Raw genomic sequence first — 18,897 nt, 5'->3', positions numbered from 1 at the left:
CTCGATCTGTACAAACTTTTTCTTTTAGTTTTTTTTTGTGTTTCTCTGGTTAAATGACCGATGTCACTGGCAGTCCAAACGGTGACAAAAAAAAATCATCACTCCACAAACAGAAACTAAACTGTTTTACTGTAGTTTGACGGAATGGCGACTCGCCTCCGGAGGAGACGATCAAACTGCAGCTCAAGAAACTCGGAAAGTCCAAATGAATTGTTTCACGCTTCAAGACGCTATCCAGAGCTCATTAACCTCACAGTTTTGGATCACGACCTCCATCAGTTGTGTGGATTCTGGGGGGATTTTTTTTTTTTTTTTTTTTCTGCTTGTGCCATTTGTCGGAATAATATTAAACCGTAATCAACATTTCATTAATCTGTTGCTTGTAGCATTGACTATCTTAATTACATTCATTTTCTCAGCAGCTTAGACGATCGCACATCTATTACGAGTCATAGTTTTTTTTTGTTTTTTTTAAGGCAGGACTATTAATTGAAATGGATTTATGAGATGGTTTTTATTCACGTGGTTGAGCTCCAACCACAAACATTGAAGACCTGAAAATAATGTGATAACTTTGCTGCGGCGCCAATTTTGTCTTTTTCACAAACTTTATATTTTCTTTAATTAGTTCACATCAATGCAAATGTTTTTGATTCATCAGATGATTGTCGAGCCGCATGATTTCTGTTTCAGCACACATTAATGGTAAATCTTTTTGATCTACGATGCATTAAATATGTGTAATGGTTGCTTTTAAAGAAGCTTAAGAATTTAAAAACCTATCCAAGTAGAGATGTGCCACTTTGATTGTTGTGAGGGCCACAAAAATGCCATCTTCATTACCAAAGGGGCCACATTTTCCTCTACCAGAATGATATATGAGAATTATGGCGACCAATTTTAATAAACGAACTCTAAGTTTGGATAATTTAATCATTACGCATGCGTCAGATATGTTTTTTTTTTTACTCCAGCATCATTTCCACATCACAAAGATCTGCCTGGCTATATTAACTTGTGTTGACCTTGACTCTCAGGCCCCATTATCACAACATAATATTCAAGTGAACGACGGCAGTTGGAGCAACAAACAGCACCCACTAGTGGCCCAACATGAAAAACTGCATCGCTTTCATCGTTTCTGTTATTTTTCCAGTAAACCAACATTATTTTCAAAATGCTGCCACGTAAATGCGAATACACATGAAAAACATGAGTTTTCACTTCCAACGTTGTGTAAACGAGGCCTAAATTGGAACGAGATGTTTATTTGGTGGGGTCGTGCCTCCTGCCACACACCTCGTCTGGATTAAATGAGATGAAGAAGATTAAGGACTCTTCTTGGATGTGCAGATACTGTATATCTTTTTGTACATGTGATTTTTCCACTTGCAATACATGTTAAGGACGCGAGTGTGTGTCAGGACAACACAACGGTGTGTGTGTGTGTGTGTGTCCTTCGTGAGATCGGCACGAAACCTCACCTGGCAGGTACCTCGATGTTGGAGATGGCATAGAAGTACTTGAGCAGGTTGTCCCTCTGGACGTAGGTGCCTCCGAGGGCGGGCCTGAGCAGCCTCAACCTAAGGTTGGTGAAGGTGAAGAAGTCCCTCAGCCCCTTCATACTTTCCATGCGGGTGTACAGGCTGTCCATGTTCTGCAGCCGGAGCCCGGCGAACACGGCGAAGCGCGCGCGGACCTCGAACTTCACATTCTTGTCGTTCTTGGAGCCGACCCAGCGCGAGTACTGCTCGGTGCAGATGACCCGCGTGATGTTGGCGGGCGAGAGGTCGCGCACTCGCTTGGGCGGCATGTTGAAGGCGTCCAGGCAGTCGTCGGCGAAAAACTGGTACGGCTGCCAGGAGCGCCCGTGGTCCATGGACTTGTCCACCACCATGATGGTGGGGCGGCCGTACTCGAACGTGACCTGGATGTCGTCCGTGAGCTCAAGACTCTTGTTCCACGACAGGGTGATGTTGGCCAGCAGGGGCTCCGGGTGCCGTCTCCAGGTCACGGTCTGCCAGTAGGTGATGAGGCCGTGACGCTCTCGGTCCTGCATCAGCTGCGGAGGGTGGGCCAGGTCGGGGTTGGAGGCATCGCACTCGTCGCTGCACAGGTATGGGTTTTCCTGCAAGGGACACGGAGAACGGAATCTAATGTTAGTGACGGCACAGAATTTAAAAACCACGTTTCACCAAACCTGCAGTTCATCAAATTACCACAAAGGAACTGATACTGAACGAGGGGTTGCTGCAATTTGTTTATAGCTTTTCAGAGCAAACTCCATCGGCGAACAAAACGGCTTGCAGCAGGGGTCGTTAGCTGAGATGGTCTAAAAATATTGTTATAATGGAGCTGCAGCCATCAGACTGACGGATATTAGGATGAGAAATTAAAACATCTGGTCAGTCTTTTATATAGCATATGTGCTCATGTAAATCATATATATATATATATATAATATGCACCTCCACTGTCCTCCAGATTGGACTTTGAAAAAAGGCCTATATGTGTCTAAGTGAAGTGAGCCACACCAGGGGATCAAAGGGACAGTGAGCTTAAAAGTAAACTTGCCGAACAACACAACAGGAAGTGTGAAGGTCAAGAGGATCGTGCATCATCACTGTCTTTGCATAGACGGCAGAGTGCTGCTGCACTTTTAACTCCGGAGAATTGATCCTCCTCTTCTGGTGATGCCAAGACTTTCAAGCCGCTGCCCCCTTTCACACAACTAAAAGTCAACAGGATTATGCACACTGCTCACAGAGGGGCTACGAGCCTCGTTCCACCTGCGCTGCGCAATGCCTCTCAGCCCCTCAGATCTCCTGCTTCTCATCTTCATTTCCTACCAGGACAGATTTGTCTCGCGTTTAACTCGAAAGTGGAGTTTCAGAAGAAAAGTCGAGGGATTGATGGTTCTCCCAGTGGCGTTGTAAGGACATCTGGTTGGAATTTGTTCAAAGACAAACGTACTGAAGCTTGAGTTGCATGCTTGGACTAACTGGGAGCTGGTCAGGGTGGACGCTGAGCTCAAAAAGCACAAAAACCTCCGGTGTTTTCAAGAACAATTAGAGTCTTTCGCCCCATGTACACCTCAGCGTTTTCAAGTGAAACTGGAAAACCTTCCTGCGACAACGATGGTCTGACCCGCTGGCTTTTTGGAACTGCTCCCAAGGACGTACGTTTGGAAAACTTCACTGAAATGCTGCCACTGTGCATGCTCATCACAGCCTTAACAATAGTTCTTCTGCACATGCTCAGTAGTTTCATGACAAAAACAAACGGCAGCAGCCACTAGTGGCCCGACGTGAAACCTACATCCCTTTCTGGTCAGTGCACCATGAATGCAAATTAGTATTTATTAGGTTAGTTATTAAATTGAAGGGTGATTATTGTTTTTTTTTGTTTGGAAAAGCTAATTACTTCAAGGTTTTATCAGAAAATATGAAAATGAAGTGTGTGTACTGTGTGCAATGCCCCACAAAATTTCATTTTTATTTTACATTTACTCAATTGCAATCCACAACCCGGATCTGTGTTTTCTATTTTTATGAAAATCTGTTTTAAAACGAATATATTATTTTACTTCAATGAATTGTTGTGAAAATCTCTTCAAAAAGACAAAGACGAGAGGGTATTTTTTTTTCTTTTCTTTCCAAGTTAACACGCTTGCCTAATTCAAAACGTGCATACACTATCATACTAAAAAACTAAATATGTGTTTTGGCATTTTCTCTTTCACAGTTAGCGACTAGCTGTTAGCCGGGGTTTTATAATCACTTCCTTTAAGTCATGACGACTCATCGTTTCGAAGTCGAACAGCTTGATTGAAGCTGAATGTGACTTTACTGATTTCCTACAATGCAACTTAAAACTCAGCAGTTTTACTTCACGTGACATATTTATGCCATACAACTCTGTACATTTGAGCTTGTTTATCTACTTTCATCAGCTGTCAGTATATTTTATGTTTTTAAATTTGCAGATGTATTGAAAAGACTGGATTTTCTTAGATTTTTTTGATGGGGGGGGGGGAGGGGCTGTAAAATGAATAAAATATGCTTGCTGGAAACATCTCATTACTTTGTGCCGTAAAAGAAACTTTCTCACCCATCAAGTTAGTACGAACTCGTACCGAAACCTTTCACAACCACATAAGTCGACCCGTCTTCCAGGAAAACCCGACTTCACACAGTTTCTTCCTCCTCACATTGAGACATTCGCCGACATTTCAGTAAAGCTGATCCAGCTGACTGTTGTAAGCCAGTTGTCTGACATCCCTGTCACCACAGAAGGTAAAATATTTACACAAAGAAATCCCTCAGATCCTCAAGTCTTCTCTCCTGGTGCTTAATTTGCAAATTTCCGCTCTTGTGCTGTTTGGATTGTATCGCACTCAGACGGCTCATCGTGCCCCGAGGATGTACTAATTACACTGATGCAGAAGGTTATTATTTTCTCCGGGATGTAGTCGCAGTCAGTCGCTGAATCAAAGGGGTCACTTTATATCTTAGTTATGTACATATTTACTTTAGCATTAACTTTCTCTCCTCCTCAATGTACAAATCTAGAAGATGCACTTCTCAAAGAAATATAAGATTCACTGTACAGGTTACACATTTCCAGTCTGTGAAGTTCCCGCTCATCTGATAACAACCTCTCCTTGTTTTTTTTTTTTTACATTTATAGTAACTGATTAAATTTTACAGCTGATGTTATCCTCCTCCTTCCTATTTATTGGAAATCCAATAGCGCTCCTGAAGTTTACTGCAATATGCTTAACAAGCTCTTGATGGAACAGATGGTATAAATATCCCTGGTTTTGCTTTCTTTTCGCTCCCGCCTGCACCTCCTCCCGTCCTCTCCCTCTCCTTCGCCTTTCTTCTTTGTTTTTGCGCCTCACTTTTCGCTGTGAGCGCCGCGTCCCTATTGTAGTTTGGAGGAGTGTCACCCTCTCATCTTGAAACGCTGATGAGTTAATGGTAATTATGTTGACAACGACGACAGAACGAAGACACGCAAACATTTAGACAGACGGAACAAAGAGTGAAAGAAGGGGACGGAGTCGGAGGAGACTTGAATTCAAGCTGTATGAATATTTGGCCTCCAGCAAGGCACTGACGCTATTTAACTTGACCTACATGTCGGTTTGAAATAATCACATTTTAATCAACTATCGCGTGATCAGCTTTGCAGTTTGAGCACAGGCATCCAAAAATAAAATATAATTGATAAACTTTCATATTAATTTACTTTACAATTAACTTATTTATACTTTTAACTCATTCATATTTGAAACGGTGAGCTCTCTGCAAACGTTTGATGATTGAGTTGCATGCATGAATAAAACCTGCTTCTAGAATCTTATATGTTGAAGATATCTACATGTGGAGAAAAAAAAGTTAAAATCCGAGTGAATCCATTAAGTAAAACGAATTTGCATTGTTGGGAAATCGTGCTAATTTACATCAGTGCCTTTAATATAGCCCAGAATGGAACTTAAAGAAGTTGTGGTGATATGATAAACCAGGGGATATTGTAGTTCCAGGGCCACACGCAGCCAATATTTAATCTCAACTGGCCCATGCTGGTAAAAATAGCACCATAATACCCTTTGAATTTAAACTTTTAAAAGCTTTGCTTTGTGGCGTTGCAGAGTATACGTGACAAAAATGTCTACATTTTCAGAAAGCCTAACAATCACGATAGAAAATTACTAACATGAGGCTGATTTTAAAGATGCCTTCTGGTACAAAGTACAGTGAAATATCCACAAAACGTCTCCTACAGTTGGTGCGTCAGGCACGTTTTAACAAACTCATCCTCTTTGGAACGAATGCTCGTCTGGCTAACTTTCATTTATCTCATGTCGTGCTTGTAAAATAGTATTTTTTTTTTAGTTAATTTTTTCGCCATGCTGTGCTTCAAGTGAAGAAATCCTCGATACTGGGGTCACACTGAGAACGTGAAGCACACTAATGGAGGGAACACTAATTTGCAGTAATGTAATGCTGAAAGCGCTTCAAGTTTGGTGCAGTAAACTTGATCGGCTTTGACTTTTCACACGAAATCTGGTTTTCTTTCTTTCTCTGCCATCGAACGCGGACACCCCCCCCCCCCCCCGCGGGCGTTAAAGGGCGGGGCCGCACAGGGTTAGTAGCTTCATCCTCGAAGGGAAGATGGCGACTGAAGCCTCTGAGCAAGCCCGGCAGATTTGTGCACGAGATGCAAATTGTCCCGCAGATACATGAGCATTTGTAACACGCTGAGCATACAGATGGAGATCATGTCGCGGGACCGGCTGAAGAAGTTACAGCGGTTGTTTGTTTTCGGGGGTTTTCGTTTTTTTTTCCAGCAACGCCTGAATCCTGGAGCGGCTGATTGATCGATACGCCAAAGATTTTAGGACGGAGTGTCACACAAGAACTGCAGATTCCTTCCTTATGATGTAAGCGCTAACGTGAAAGCAATACCGCGCGGTATCGATGCACTGAGCAAGCTCGGGTCGTGTTCTCTTTGCAGACGTTCACTTTTTTACCCCCCCCCCCCCCCCCCCACATTGCAGCAGGCCGGCTCCGTCTGTTGCATAAAAGTCATTGGACTGTACAGCGGGAGAGTGAGCAGTCACTCAAACCCACTCTGCCGGTCTGACAACAAAAAGCAAAAGTTACAATCCTGCGAGGCCGAGATTATAAATCATCTGATTTATGGTGACAACGCGGAGTGGGGGTTGGGGGGGGGCGGGGCACTCCGAACATAAGCAAACGCTGAGCTGGTGCTGAGGGAAGCTGCGCGGCGGCGGCGGCGCCGGGTCGTAACGCACGGGGAGATGCGGCGGCGATACGACGGTATCTTCGCACTGGGAGCTGCAGATAATCTCTTTCTCCTCTCGCTGGGGCAACATTGTTCTCGATCTGATAACCCAATTATCTCTCGCACACTGACGCAGATAGAGATCAATGTCGAGCCGAGCGCACTTGGGATAATAATCTGCAATGGACACAAGCAACTGCAACCAGAAAAGGTAATTAGGCTCGTGAGGAAGGGTAATGGCGAGCGGCGGAGAGAGGGCAGCTGGCCCCGCCGTGGCCCGGCGGCCCAGACGCACGGGAAGTAAGATTAGTAGGCCTTTGTTGTCGGGGATGACCTTTGCCCTACAAATCCTATTGAAAATGATCTCACTGTCACACTGTCCCAGATATAGCACCGACTCCCATGTAGGTTAGTTCCTGAAGCGCGGCCTGTCACGGCGCCCCGTTTTCTCCGGGAGAGAGACGGAGAGGCGGCGCCTGACTGTGTGGCTTTGTGTGCGAGCGAAATACACAGACTCGACAAGACGTGACACTCAAAACGCCGCTTTGGTCCCTCCGTGTCCCTTTTTACTCATTTATATAAATATGGGGTGTGGATTTCGAGTGTGGCCTGTAGGGACACGTTGCCGTTCAGTGGCCGGCCTTGACCTGGCACGGCCCTTTTAGGATTAGCTACGCTGGAGGTGATATGTACAGTAATACACAGGCCCGGACGATTTTTATCCCCCGCGAGAGACTTAGCGCGAGGTTATGCTTAAGCCCTTTGTGTGCCCTGTCCTCCTTATCCCACGCCGCCTCCTGCTCCGACTCCCTCCCTCCCCTGCCCCGGCTACGCCTATGCCAGGACACACACATCCACAAACGCCCGCAAACACACTCCCTCTCGCAAACATACACACACAGATCCTGTCCAAATGCTGCGGCAGGTGGCCCGCACTGCTAAGCCCCTCCAGCAATTATCCTTGCTGGGATCCTGTCTCCACAACACCAGCCGCCATGATGCCCCCTTGCGAATGAGCGACTTCCTTGTTTTCACTTGCGGGGGGATAACGATCGGATCCCGAACTGTCATGAGCAAGCTTCCTCAAGTGCGCGCGCCAAAAGCGCGTCGCGCTTCGTGGAGCTACATCCTCGCGGCGGCCCAGATTGAGAGAGTATGACTAAAAAAAAAAAAAAAAAAGAAATAATGAAAAAGAAAAAGAACCGGCTCCTTGACCTCCTGAATCATCGTCTTGCGCAAACATCGGCTCGGGAAGTGAGTTACTGCAGAACACAGCGGGGCTAACGGAACATTACCGAGATGCATGGACACGGCAGTAAAGCATGAAGGAGGGGCTGCTCTGCACGCCCCCCCCCCTGCTCCCCGCCTTGGCTTCAGGACCATCTCTGTCCACCCTCCAAATATTTCCTATCATCTCTTCGCCCCTCCTCTCCCTCTTCTTTATTCCGACCTCCGCTTATAGAAGTTTCTGTTATATTGCCAGCAAGGGGAATAACAGTAGGGACACACACACACACACACACACACGGAACACAATTTATTTTGTTTTGGAGAAACATCAAATGAAATGACCCTCCCATTAAAAAGGCCACAGAGGGGGAAGAGAAAGAGATATTGCTTTTTCACTTATAACGTTAATCTTTTATTTCGTTGGAGGTTTTTCCATCATACCGGAGGTTCTCGTTACCTTGAGTGAAGATGGTGCATGTCTGAGCGTGCACGCGCCCGCAAAAGGTGTGTGTGTGTGTGTGTGTGTGTGTGTGTGTGTGACTTAGCCACATGTATAGAAGTACCAGACATAAACTGGCCTTTAGTTTTTTTTTCTTTAATCACCTGAAAAAGTGATTATAATACTTGCTGTAAAATGGCTTGCTGGGTATCAAACAGCAGTTGGCAAGTGTAAATGTGTCTTAGGTGTGTGTTTGCGTGGGCGGGTGTTGTTTATGTGTGTGTGTGTGTGTGTGTGTTCACGCGCAAGGAAAAAAGTAAATGTTTACTGTAGGCATGTGTGATTGTGCTGGAGGAGGAGAGAAGAAGGACAGAGGAGAGGCGCCATGCTGCTCCGAAAGCAGCGGCAACTCTTGTCCTGCTCAAATCACCACAGTCGGACGAGGACGAGTTATATTAGGAAGTCGAGCAAGAATCCGGGCGACGCTGACGGGCGGATAAGCAATACTGAAAGGAGGAAAGGAAAATCAGCAGGAGTTACTGCAGAGCTGCTGCAAACTGTTCTGCATATAAATCCTCCCCCACCAAGCCCTTTGACTCCTCCCACAATCAGGCAGCTCTGCTCTGGCACATGGCACCACGAGAGGAGGAAGTACTTCCTCCTCTTCCCATAGATGGGCGTGTGTGGGTGGAGCCAGTCCAGCTCACACAGACACAGCAGATTCTGAATGCAGCTCCTATGATCTAATATTCAAAGGGAGGAAAATCAAGCAAGAAACTTGGAATACAACGTTTTTGCAGTTGAAAACGCTGCATAATATGATCCTTTAAACAGTGCTGACCATGGCGAGACTGTGTTTTTATGACATTTATTATATTACGTTCACTTGAAACACTCAGTTAGATTATTGAGAATAAATAATACCCTGCACTTGAAACATATTTGCCATGATGTGCGATTCAGCAGTCTGTGTCTCCAGGAGTAGCCCGTGAGTCGAATTGACGGAAATCCTAAAAGGTTTTTTTTTTAATTATAGACGTCTGATATGAAATCTTACCCGATCACGAGGTGAGACGTGGGTAGAGACGAAAAATGCCTCAGCGCTTTAAGACTCCAAAAGGAAACGTGGATAAATGAAGCTGGCGGTGGCGAGTGCATCAGCCTCACCGCGGCGCGGCGTCCCGGTGAGACTCGTAGGGAGACATTCTCAATGGCTGACTGGCAGCCACATTGATTCCGCGGAACTCGTCGCATTTTGAATTTGTGCATTCTTCATCCGTCAACACGGCCACATCCCCCAGAATGACCACTAACAGCCGCGTCGGCTCATCAGCTATTACTACTGGTGTCTCATGTAGCCCGGAGCCCTTCGCCTCAAGCAGACATGAAACGCAGACTTTCATAGGTCTATCGAATGGACTCCCCTTTTCAACTCAAATCTCTCTCCCGCAGATTTGTTTAATTTTTCAGATTTACGGTCTTCGGGCCCCTGCAGACACGGACCCCAGCGACATCACTTGAGGCAGTTTATCAGATTTCTGCTCTCATCCCTCTTAAGCTACAGGAGGCTTTATGTAATATTTTTAACAAGATCTGTAAACAGACTTTCAAGCCTAAAATCGGTGCACACACACACACACACACACCCCACTCCCTTCCCCCGAGGGGCTGTGTTTTGAGATGTTGATGGAAAGTTCTGGCATTTGTCAGCACGCACGTTATCATTCTTTTGACCTTTTAGCCGCCACTCCTACTGTACAGATTTATAAAGATTTGGCTGAATGTGCTCCTCCTTGCCAACAGAAGACACTGTTGTTGTGGTTGTAATGGAGTATTTGAGAGGATTGCTGCTGATTTTAAATGTTTTTGGAGGGATGATATCACGGAGAAATTGGTCAATGTTTTCACTCACTGGCCCAATTTGAAGCGAAATAAATTCACATTTAAAATCAGCAAAACTCTTCCTGGATTCTTGTCAGTGGGTATTTTTTATTGGATAAGTTGTCTCGGCTTTCTATAGTTTGGATGCTGATATGTTGGGTTTGTTTTTCCATGATCTATACAGTCCTTATATTATGTAATACTGATTTAATCAAAGTTCCCAGTTCCTGATCATAAATGTCATAAATATTCGACTTGCAATCACATTACAGCTACTTATCAAAAAAAACGACTTTACTTGACTTGCAGTGAGGAGTGATGATGACCAATGCGTTCTATTAATAGTTAATCCTGTAAATAAATCCAACATTTAAAGGGCGAGAATTAGAAGCCTCGCTTCAGAAAATATTTTCATCATGAAAACCAACCGCCGATTTTCCCGCTGCAACGTTTAGTGGGTCTGGTTTTCGCCGGCTTTGCCGGAGGCCTTGTCGTATCCTGTTACTGTATTTTGGAGTATCAAAAATTTGCGGGCATACCGAGGGTTTAATGTTTTACTGTTAACGGGCAATTATAAGGTAATAGATCTCAGGTGAAAGTGATGCTCACGTCATTAAGCATATTGAGTAGCGACTTTCCAGCGAGGAGAAAGATTTTGGAGATGCCATATCGTCTCTTTGAGGAGGTTTTGGGTTCGCGGTGAACACGCGGGGACTGTTAAGAGTTTACAGCTTGGCCCCTCGTTATTTCCGAACGGCGACGTCGGTCCCGAGATCCTGACGGGGTGAGACGCGGCGGTTCGCTCGGTTCACCTCGGGCTTGTCTAAGCCCCCCGCGGCCAATCCCTCTTAGCATCGCCTCAGTCGGGGATAAATCTCACTTATAACCATCCTCCCGTTCTGCCAACACATCTAAACACTCTCTGATCACTTCGAACCGAGGAAGCAAGCCACGCTGTTACATCACTGCACACACTCCCCCCACCACCACCACCTCCCTTGTTTGTACGGTGGCTCTCTCTCTGGCTCTCCCTTCGGCTTCCCGTTCCCTTCGTTAATTATGCCCCCGCACTGTCAAACCCTCTCACGCCCAAATTCACCTCCGAGGGTGTATTATTAGGACACCGGCCACCTGGGCTGACTTTAACCCCTAACCGGGGAACGACACGCTGCTGGATGTGAGTGGCCCTGATGTCCCCCCCCCCACTCCCCTGCTGGGCAGGGCAGGTCATGCGGGTGGGGAGGGGGGTCCCGTTGAGCAGGGAGAGCATGAAGCAATGGCCGCAGGCCCAGTCTGGGATGCACTGTTCCACGCTACCAGCTGCCATCTTCCTCCCCTTCCTGCAATGCTCTCCTTCCGCTGCTGCGCAGCTTCTCTCTCTTCTCATGTCTATTTTTAGAGCTGGCAGATTTCTACCTTCTAAAATGGGCAAATGTGTTATGGAACAGGAAGGTGTGTTGTTTTTTTTGTTTTTTTTTGTTGTCATTATTATAATTTTTTTTTTTTTTTAGACATACTACCGTGCACTGTCGGCCCCAACTCGTGTAACATGTTCCAACACACCCCTGCTCGTCCCGGTAACGTCATCGCACACCATAATAATATCCCGTACTCATGCATGCTTCTCCATTTGCATTCGGCTGCTCTCTGTTCTCGGCCCCCGAGAGACATGCTTGATTGAAGGTTTTGGTTCAACCCCCCCCCCCCCCAAAAAAAAAAAAATAGAAACCAAAATAACAAACAGCACAGCGAGACCTCTTTCAATGCAGCTTCTTCTTTTTTTTTTTCACGAAATATCGACACTGTGTGTACTACTGTGGAGCTGTGGTATGATTTCATCTTTCTGCTTAGCTAAGCTGGGATCTTCCTCACCTCTCCCTCATCATTAGCTCTGCAACACACCTCCTCAAGCCTCCTCACTCCCCATCTCCTGCAACTGCATGTCGCTCCTCTATAGTAGCTATCATACAGGAAAGAGACTACAAAGGGACTACTGACGCTCCGAACGCAGCGCTAGTGACAGTAGCATCTTTGTCAAAGTGCCGAAAGGCCGTCATGTTGAAAGAAGCCAACATGCTGGCCTGTTTGGCTGAGGAGAAAAGATGCTGCATTCCCAGGGAACGGGAGAGATAAATAGAGTCGGGGAAGAAAAAAAAAGAAAAAGCCATCCCTGTGGAGATGGAGTGAGCGAAAACTACTGTAAACCAATGCAAGCAGGGAAAGCTACAGTATGCCTCCACATCAAAAAGCCCCTCCCCCCCCCCCCCCCCCCCAAAAAAAAAAAAGTGCATTTCCCCCATAATTTTCAGGAACGGCACTGGAGCAGTCATAGGGTGAGCGAAAGAGGGGGTAAAAAAATTATTTTGCATCTTCCGCAGTACGTCTCATGTCTTAATATGAATGAGCTGCTTTGCGCATTGGGTGATGCAGTCTTCTTCTTCTTCGTCTTCGTCTTCTTCTTCTTTTTTTTTTTCCCCCCAAAGTGCCCCGACTTTCTCTTGACTTGTGGGGTTGCTGAATGAGTGAATGTAAACGTACACCAATTAGATAAGAAACTGGATTTTCTGTAAAGCTGCCAAATCCCAGGGCAAGGCGGAAGAGAGGGCAAAAAAAAAAAAAAAAAAAAAAGTTGTATACAAGTATCCTTCAAAACGATGCCAAATCAGAAAGACGGTAAGAAAGACACAGAAGACATCCAATGACCTTGATTCTCGGAAGCTGGATGGATATGAAGATGCCCTGTGATTCTTAAACTAACGTGTAAAGATAAAAGAACATTGAATCCCCCCCCCCCCCCCAAAAAAAAAACTGTTATCTTGTTGGAGAATTAAACCTGCTGGGCTTTCTCATTATGAAGGAATTTGAATCTGACATCCCTCATTTCTTGAGTAAACTTTCATCTCGGTGTCTCCGCTCCCTAAATCCCGCTGCCAGTTCACTAGGGGGTGGGGGGGTGGGGGGCTAGTTAAATCCCCACTGCCACCCGTGACCTGAGAGGAACCAGAACTTTCCACTATAAAGACCCCGTCCGACGTGAAAGTGCTGACTAAGACCAGACTCCTTCCTGTCCCGCCCTGCATCCCTCTCTCTCTCGCTCTCTCTCTCTCTCTCTCTCCATCTCCCTCTCTCTCTCTCTCTCTCTCTCCATCTCCCTCTCTCTCTCTCTCTCTCTCTCGGTCTCACCAGCCCCAGCAGCACACTCCGGGTTCTTGGGATGGAAGCGACGCTGGCCAACCCTTGTAAGGAAGCCCATTAAGGAGCCCATCAATATTTCATCATCGCTCACTCAGAAACATAGTTATAGAAGTTTCCAGGCCGGGGCCATTAGGGGGCAGACGTCAATACGTTATGGCAGCGAGCATCTCTCTTCACCTCTCTCCCCCTTTCTTCTCCTCGCTGCTGTCCATCACCCCCCCACCCACCCACCCACCCACCCACCCCCCCCTCAAACAAAGTCATCGGAGAAGCTTCTCTAAAGGCAGCAGTGGTTTCCGCCACTAAACAAATCATTAACCATTAGGTATCCGAGGACCACAATATCCTTTCCTGCTCCTGCTAAATGACCCCCCCCCCCCCCCCCCCCACACACACACACACACACACACACACTAGCTATTAGTGAGGGAGGCACGGGTGAAGGGTTGTTTGCAAAATCTGTCCTAACATTGAGAAGAAAAAACCCCCCTCAAATCTCCAGTCAGTCAGAATATAAACACCTAATTAACAGCATGACATGATTTTATAATGTGATGTAGACAGACCAGCAGTCTGTGGAGAGGCTTTTTTCTTTTTCTTTTTCTTTTTTTTGGTGAAAAATCTTGACTCATTGCTGTTGGAGAGTCTGGCACCTTCAGTTCTGGCCGTCTCACGTGGTGAGTGGACACTCGGGTGACAGTGGGCCGATGATCATCAAGAGGACGAACTTGTCACACACACACACACACACACACACACACACACACACACACTGACTCAAACCTCGCACATCAAAACTTTTTTCCCACTCAAGAGGCAAGGTCTGGGAAGGCTTAATTGCCATCTTATAATTCTGATTTTATAACCCTTATTTCAAATTATTACATCCACATTAGCTTGGAATAGCCTGCAGGCTAAAATGTGTTAAATAATGCTGTGGCGGACACTTTAACGACTTTCTCCGCCGCTCACCCTTTAGTGTCCTTGGAAGTAAAAGGTCCCTGCTATATGCATTTTATCAGAGGAGGCGTGAGGTCCCATAGAAACCCCAATCAAACCGGATACCAGGCTGCCAAGTCCTCGCTAATGTAAACAACACCTCCAGATGTCTCTGAGAGAGGTCGAGCCTGCATGCCAAGTCATTGCACTTATGTCATCCCTGTCAGGTCCCTATAGCCTTTATGGTGTGACGCCTTCACTGACCTTAAGTGAAAATGCGTGCCATTACTTTTTATTCTCCTCTGTATAGCCCATTTATTTCAGTGATGCTATAAATAACTGTTTGAAACTCCTTTTTTTGTTGTTACTCCTTCAGTTATGTTCCCAAAAAAAAAAGAAAACAGTTTTTTGGGGGTCAAAGTGTTGCATATGTTCAAACTCACTTCTCACGTTTCAAATATTGATACCTCAGCACATTTAAGAATGCGTTAGCGGTGCAGTGCGAGTCCTGGCGTGAACTCACCAGCGTGCAGAACCTCTCCGGTGGGTTCCCGCACGTGATCCCGGGCGGGTCCACCTTGATGCGCATGTAGTCCTTCATGGACGCGGCTTTGGGTTGGCACGCGTAATGCTCCCACACCGAGCCCTCGTCCGTGCTCACCAGGGACTTGCACAGCTCGTACTGTCCCAGGGTGGAGGCCAGGCAGCGCAGCAGCAGCAGCAACACGGCCTGGAGGAGCATGGCCGGCTGTGGGGGGGTGTGTGTGTGTGTGGAGTGGGGTCCGGCGCGGGGTGAGAGGGAGGGGGCACGGAGCTCAGAGCAGGGGTGACGCGCATGGAGCGGTGATCATGAGGAAAGAGTTGACATCCCTATACCATACGGCAACTCATAGTAGAGGTGCGGGTGATTTACACAAATCCCCCCCGCCTCCCTCTTCCAAATAAAAAAAAAAAGAAAAGGGGAACACAAGTATCAGCAGCTTGCGCTCAGTGCCGTCCGACAATTATAGGCGCCCCCCAGAGATCCGAGAGCGGGACACTTTCTTGTTTTGACGGCTGATTTCCTGAGGAAGACGGGCGGTGGGCGGAGAGGCGGATGATGTTACAGAGCTTAATCTCGGCGTAGAATTTAACCATAGTGTAGCAGGGGGAGGGTTTGGGTGGGAGATGTTCACGCGGATCGATGAAATGCGCACTTTGTTGGAGAGGTTCAAGAAGTTGTTGCGTCCCCAGGTATATCCATAGTACTGCTTGGGTCGCCCGGGCTCATCCGATTGTCCTGCAGCGAGATGGGAACACAAGGGTCAGGGTTACTGAGTTTACATTTATGACACTTTTTTTTTTTTCATCATAAACGGCTCCAGAATGAAAGGAAACATTAAAACGCCGTCCTCAGACAACAGGGAAAGTTTTCAGTGATTGCATGACACGTGGTATTTGAGATCCAGGTGAAATAAGTCCTCGGTGACATAATGTGTAAAGCTGCATATCTGTATCCGGTAAAAGGAAGAGATTTAAAAAAAAAAAAAAGAAGCCCCACATTGTGTCGTTAACACTGTGCGTAAAAACACGTGCTTCTGCCGGGCGCCGCCTGCGCGTGCAGGAGTTGTAATTGCTCCCATCTCTCGCGAGTGCTGGAGGTGGAAAGTGGGATTATAACGTTATATTAATAATTGCGCTGCAAGAAATATCCATCGAAAGAGTTAACGGCACGTACCATGTGTTTTATCCAAATTGCACGAAGAAGAAGAAGAAGAAAAAGATTAGACTTCTCGGTATCGACGTACTTTGGAAGTCTTCTTGTCAATTAAGTCATTTTCTGAAAGTTTCAAAACGCACGAGAAGCTTTTAAAGAGTCACCGACTGCACTGGAAGTTCTTGCCAAATGCATTCGCTCGATTTCTCATTTTTAAATTGAATACATGAATAGATGAATAGATAGGCGTGAATGTTTTCCTCGCAGGATGAATCCCCGGATTTATAATCCGACGGTCGGAAGCCTCAGGTCCTCCCACAGCCCCGTCCCATCCGACCCGGTGGACTTAGTTCACTTGTCAAGTGAAGTCGCCGGATCTATTTCCCGGCACTGACAGCCTCGTAGGGGTGTGTCGAGACCTTTTACAGTAGTGCGTCCCCACACCCCAGGCGGCATCGCTCGCGCTCCGTGTTGCGATTGCCCGCGTTGTGCCGTGCGCAATTTAACGCGTCGGTTACGTTTTGTTTAAAATACGATACGAGAGTCCCGTTATTCCCGAAGCGGGTCCCGGATATCGTGCAAATGAACTCACGGTGCAGCGAGCGCAAAAAACAACAACAAAAAAAACAAAAACGCACTCGATTGCGGGATGTTTTTTGATCCGATAAATCACTTACTTCTAACATGCATCTGCCAGGCTGGTCGGCACTTTGCGTGGAGTATAGGTGCTCGCACCCCACCCACCCCCCCGTCCGGCCCCCAAAAATAAAAAAAAATAAAAAAGAGACCCCCCCCTCCCTCCCTCCCTGAAGAATCCACTGTATGTGCTGGATCCCGGCCGCGGTCCTCACTGTACTCCCGTTACCAGCCTGCCCCGGATCGCTGTTTGCTTTTTTTTTGCCGTCTGCCGGATACTTTTTCTTTTTTTTTTTTTTGGTTTTCCTGGTGCTGCGCACCGCGGATCGGTGTCCTAGATCTGGGAAGCGGCTGAGAAAAGAGGGTTGAAATCCCGCGTCAGGAGAGTATCAAAAGTATAAAATATTGAGTTTGAGGAAAAGGCTTGTGCCCGCCCTCCGCTCCTCCTCCTCTTCCTCTTCTTCTTCTTCTTCCCACTTTACAAGCTCGGGTTTACCCGGGATGCTCAAGGGCAGAAAGAAAGAGAGAGAGGAGGAGGGGTGTGTGTGTGTGTGTGAAAAAAAGGCTTTATGGAAAAAAATATCAGTCTCTCTCTCTCTCTCTCTCTCTCGCTCTCTCTCTCGCTCTCTCTCTCTCTCTCTCCTCCCTCTGTTAATGCCTCGGCTAAATCCTTTTACCATCACTTTCAATCACTATCTGAGCTTTTATCCGCTCTGCTGCCTGAACCGGGGCGGTGCAACTTCCCCTCTCTGCGCTGCGCTGCGCTGCTGCTGCGCTCCGGCTCCAAACTGTTCGATCCCCCCACCAGGTCCACTGTGCCGGGCTTAAAGGAACCCCACACACACACACACCCCACTCCTTCACCCCCCCCCCCCCCCCCCCCCCCCCCCCACCCCCCCCTGCCCCCCCAACTTCATCCACCAAGATGTGGAAAAGAAAAAAGAAAAAAAAAAGGTGTGTATTATCCACCACGTTTGACGCGCTCACTGCATCCGAGCATCCTGCGACGCTCCGGACGGGACTCGGTGCGGCTGCTGAATGGAGTGACCTTATCCCCACTTTGTTGAATTATTTATGACCCTCTCCCACAATATCGCTGTGATTTTCCTTTTACGGGATTAAATAAACAGTTGGGTTTTTTTTGTAGCGTGGCGTAAATGTGCCGTTGAGTTATGGATATGGTAAAGGAGAATCAGATAAGGCGACTGATCGTTTAAATGATGGATTTTTTATGGGGGGAATTTATCAATCCTGCGGGATGCGCGTGCCCTGCAGCAGTGGTTGCGCTGGCCATGGCAGAGCAGCCGAACACTTGTTTTTTTTTTTTTTTAATGCGTCTAGGCTCTTTAATCAACCATGTGTTTTGAGTGGGAATGTTCTTTATGACAACCAGATATGACTTCTGAAGTAATTGTAGTCATAAATGACTATGTTGTGGCCACATTTTAGTATTTTGTGGCCACAACTTACAAGTTTGTGGCCTCAAATTACTTTGTGGCCAAAATTACAGTTCCATGCCCTCGGGTTACTATGTTGTGGCCACAAAGTACTTTCTGTAGTAAATTTTGGCCACAAATATACTATTCTTTGGCCACAAAATGATATTTCATGGCCTGAAGTCACTAATTCGTGGTCACATTATAGTAATTTTTGGCTTAAAATTACAAATTCGTGGCAACGTAATAGTATTTCCATAAATGAATTAATATTTAGCACATTCATGCACTCCCCGGTGCTTCTCTTCACACTATTTTACTTGCAGGGCTCATCATTGTTCCAAAGGGTTAGCACTCTTGAATCATTCTTGAATCATTCCTTGAATCGTCAATAATTCCCATGATTCAAGTTTGAACCTTTTGTGGAGTTTACACATTCCCTCTGTGCGCACGTGGGACACGCCAGACTCCTTTTACTGACTCCACGTTGTTGTTGATTGTCTTTGTTTTTGCCCTCTGATGACCTGGCCCTCTCCAGAGGCGTATCTTCTATTGGCTGGAATAGGTTTCAGTCTAAGTTGGATAGAAGATTAATGTTACGGGGTGTGATGATATTTACAACAAGCCAGGAC

The 18,897-nt window shown here is 46.5% G+C and overlaps 1 protein-coding gene across 2 annotated transcripts in view; it reads right to left on the bottom strand.

Annotated features, from left to right (window-relative positions):
• The window catches only part of ntng2b (netrin g2b), an 80,398-nt gene extending 63,452 nt beyond the window's left edge, over positions 1–16,946 (bottom strand). The window contains exons 1-3 of one of the 2 annotated variants that reach the window (XM_080510028.1): positions 16,871–16,946; positions 15,021–15,776; positions 1,485–2,128 (exon numbers count right to left, since the gene is read on the bottom strand). In XM_080510028.1, the coding sequence (XP_080366154.1) occupies positions 1,485–2,128; positions 15,021–15,239 (863 nt within the window). In that variant the 5' untranslated portion in view covers positions 15,240–15,776; positions 16,871–16,946. Of the gene's footprint in view, positions 1–1,484; positions 2,129–15,020; positions 15,777–16,214; positions 16,346–16,870 lie in introns of those variants that run through there. The other variant, XM_080510029.1, reaches the window with a different exon arrangement.
• Between the last annotated feature and the right edge of the window lie 1,951 nt (positions 16,947–18,897).

Source organism: Blennius ocellaris, assembly GCF_963422515.1.
Source record: "Blennius ocellaris genome assembly, chromosome: 15".
Lineage (NCBI taxonomy): Eukaryota > Metazoa > Chordata > Actinopteri > Blenniiformes > Blenniidae > Blennius > Blennius ocellaris.
The sequence above is the reverse complement of the archived record's forward strand: the minus strand, read 5'-3'. Positions and strand labels throughout refer to the sequence as shown.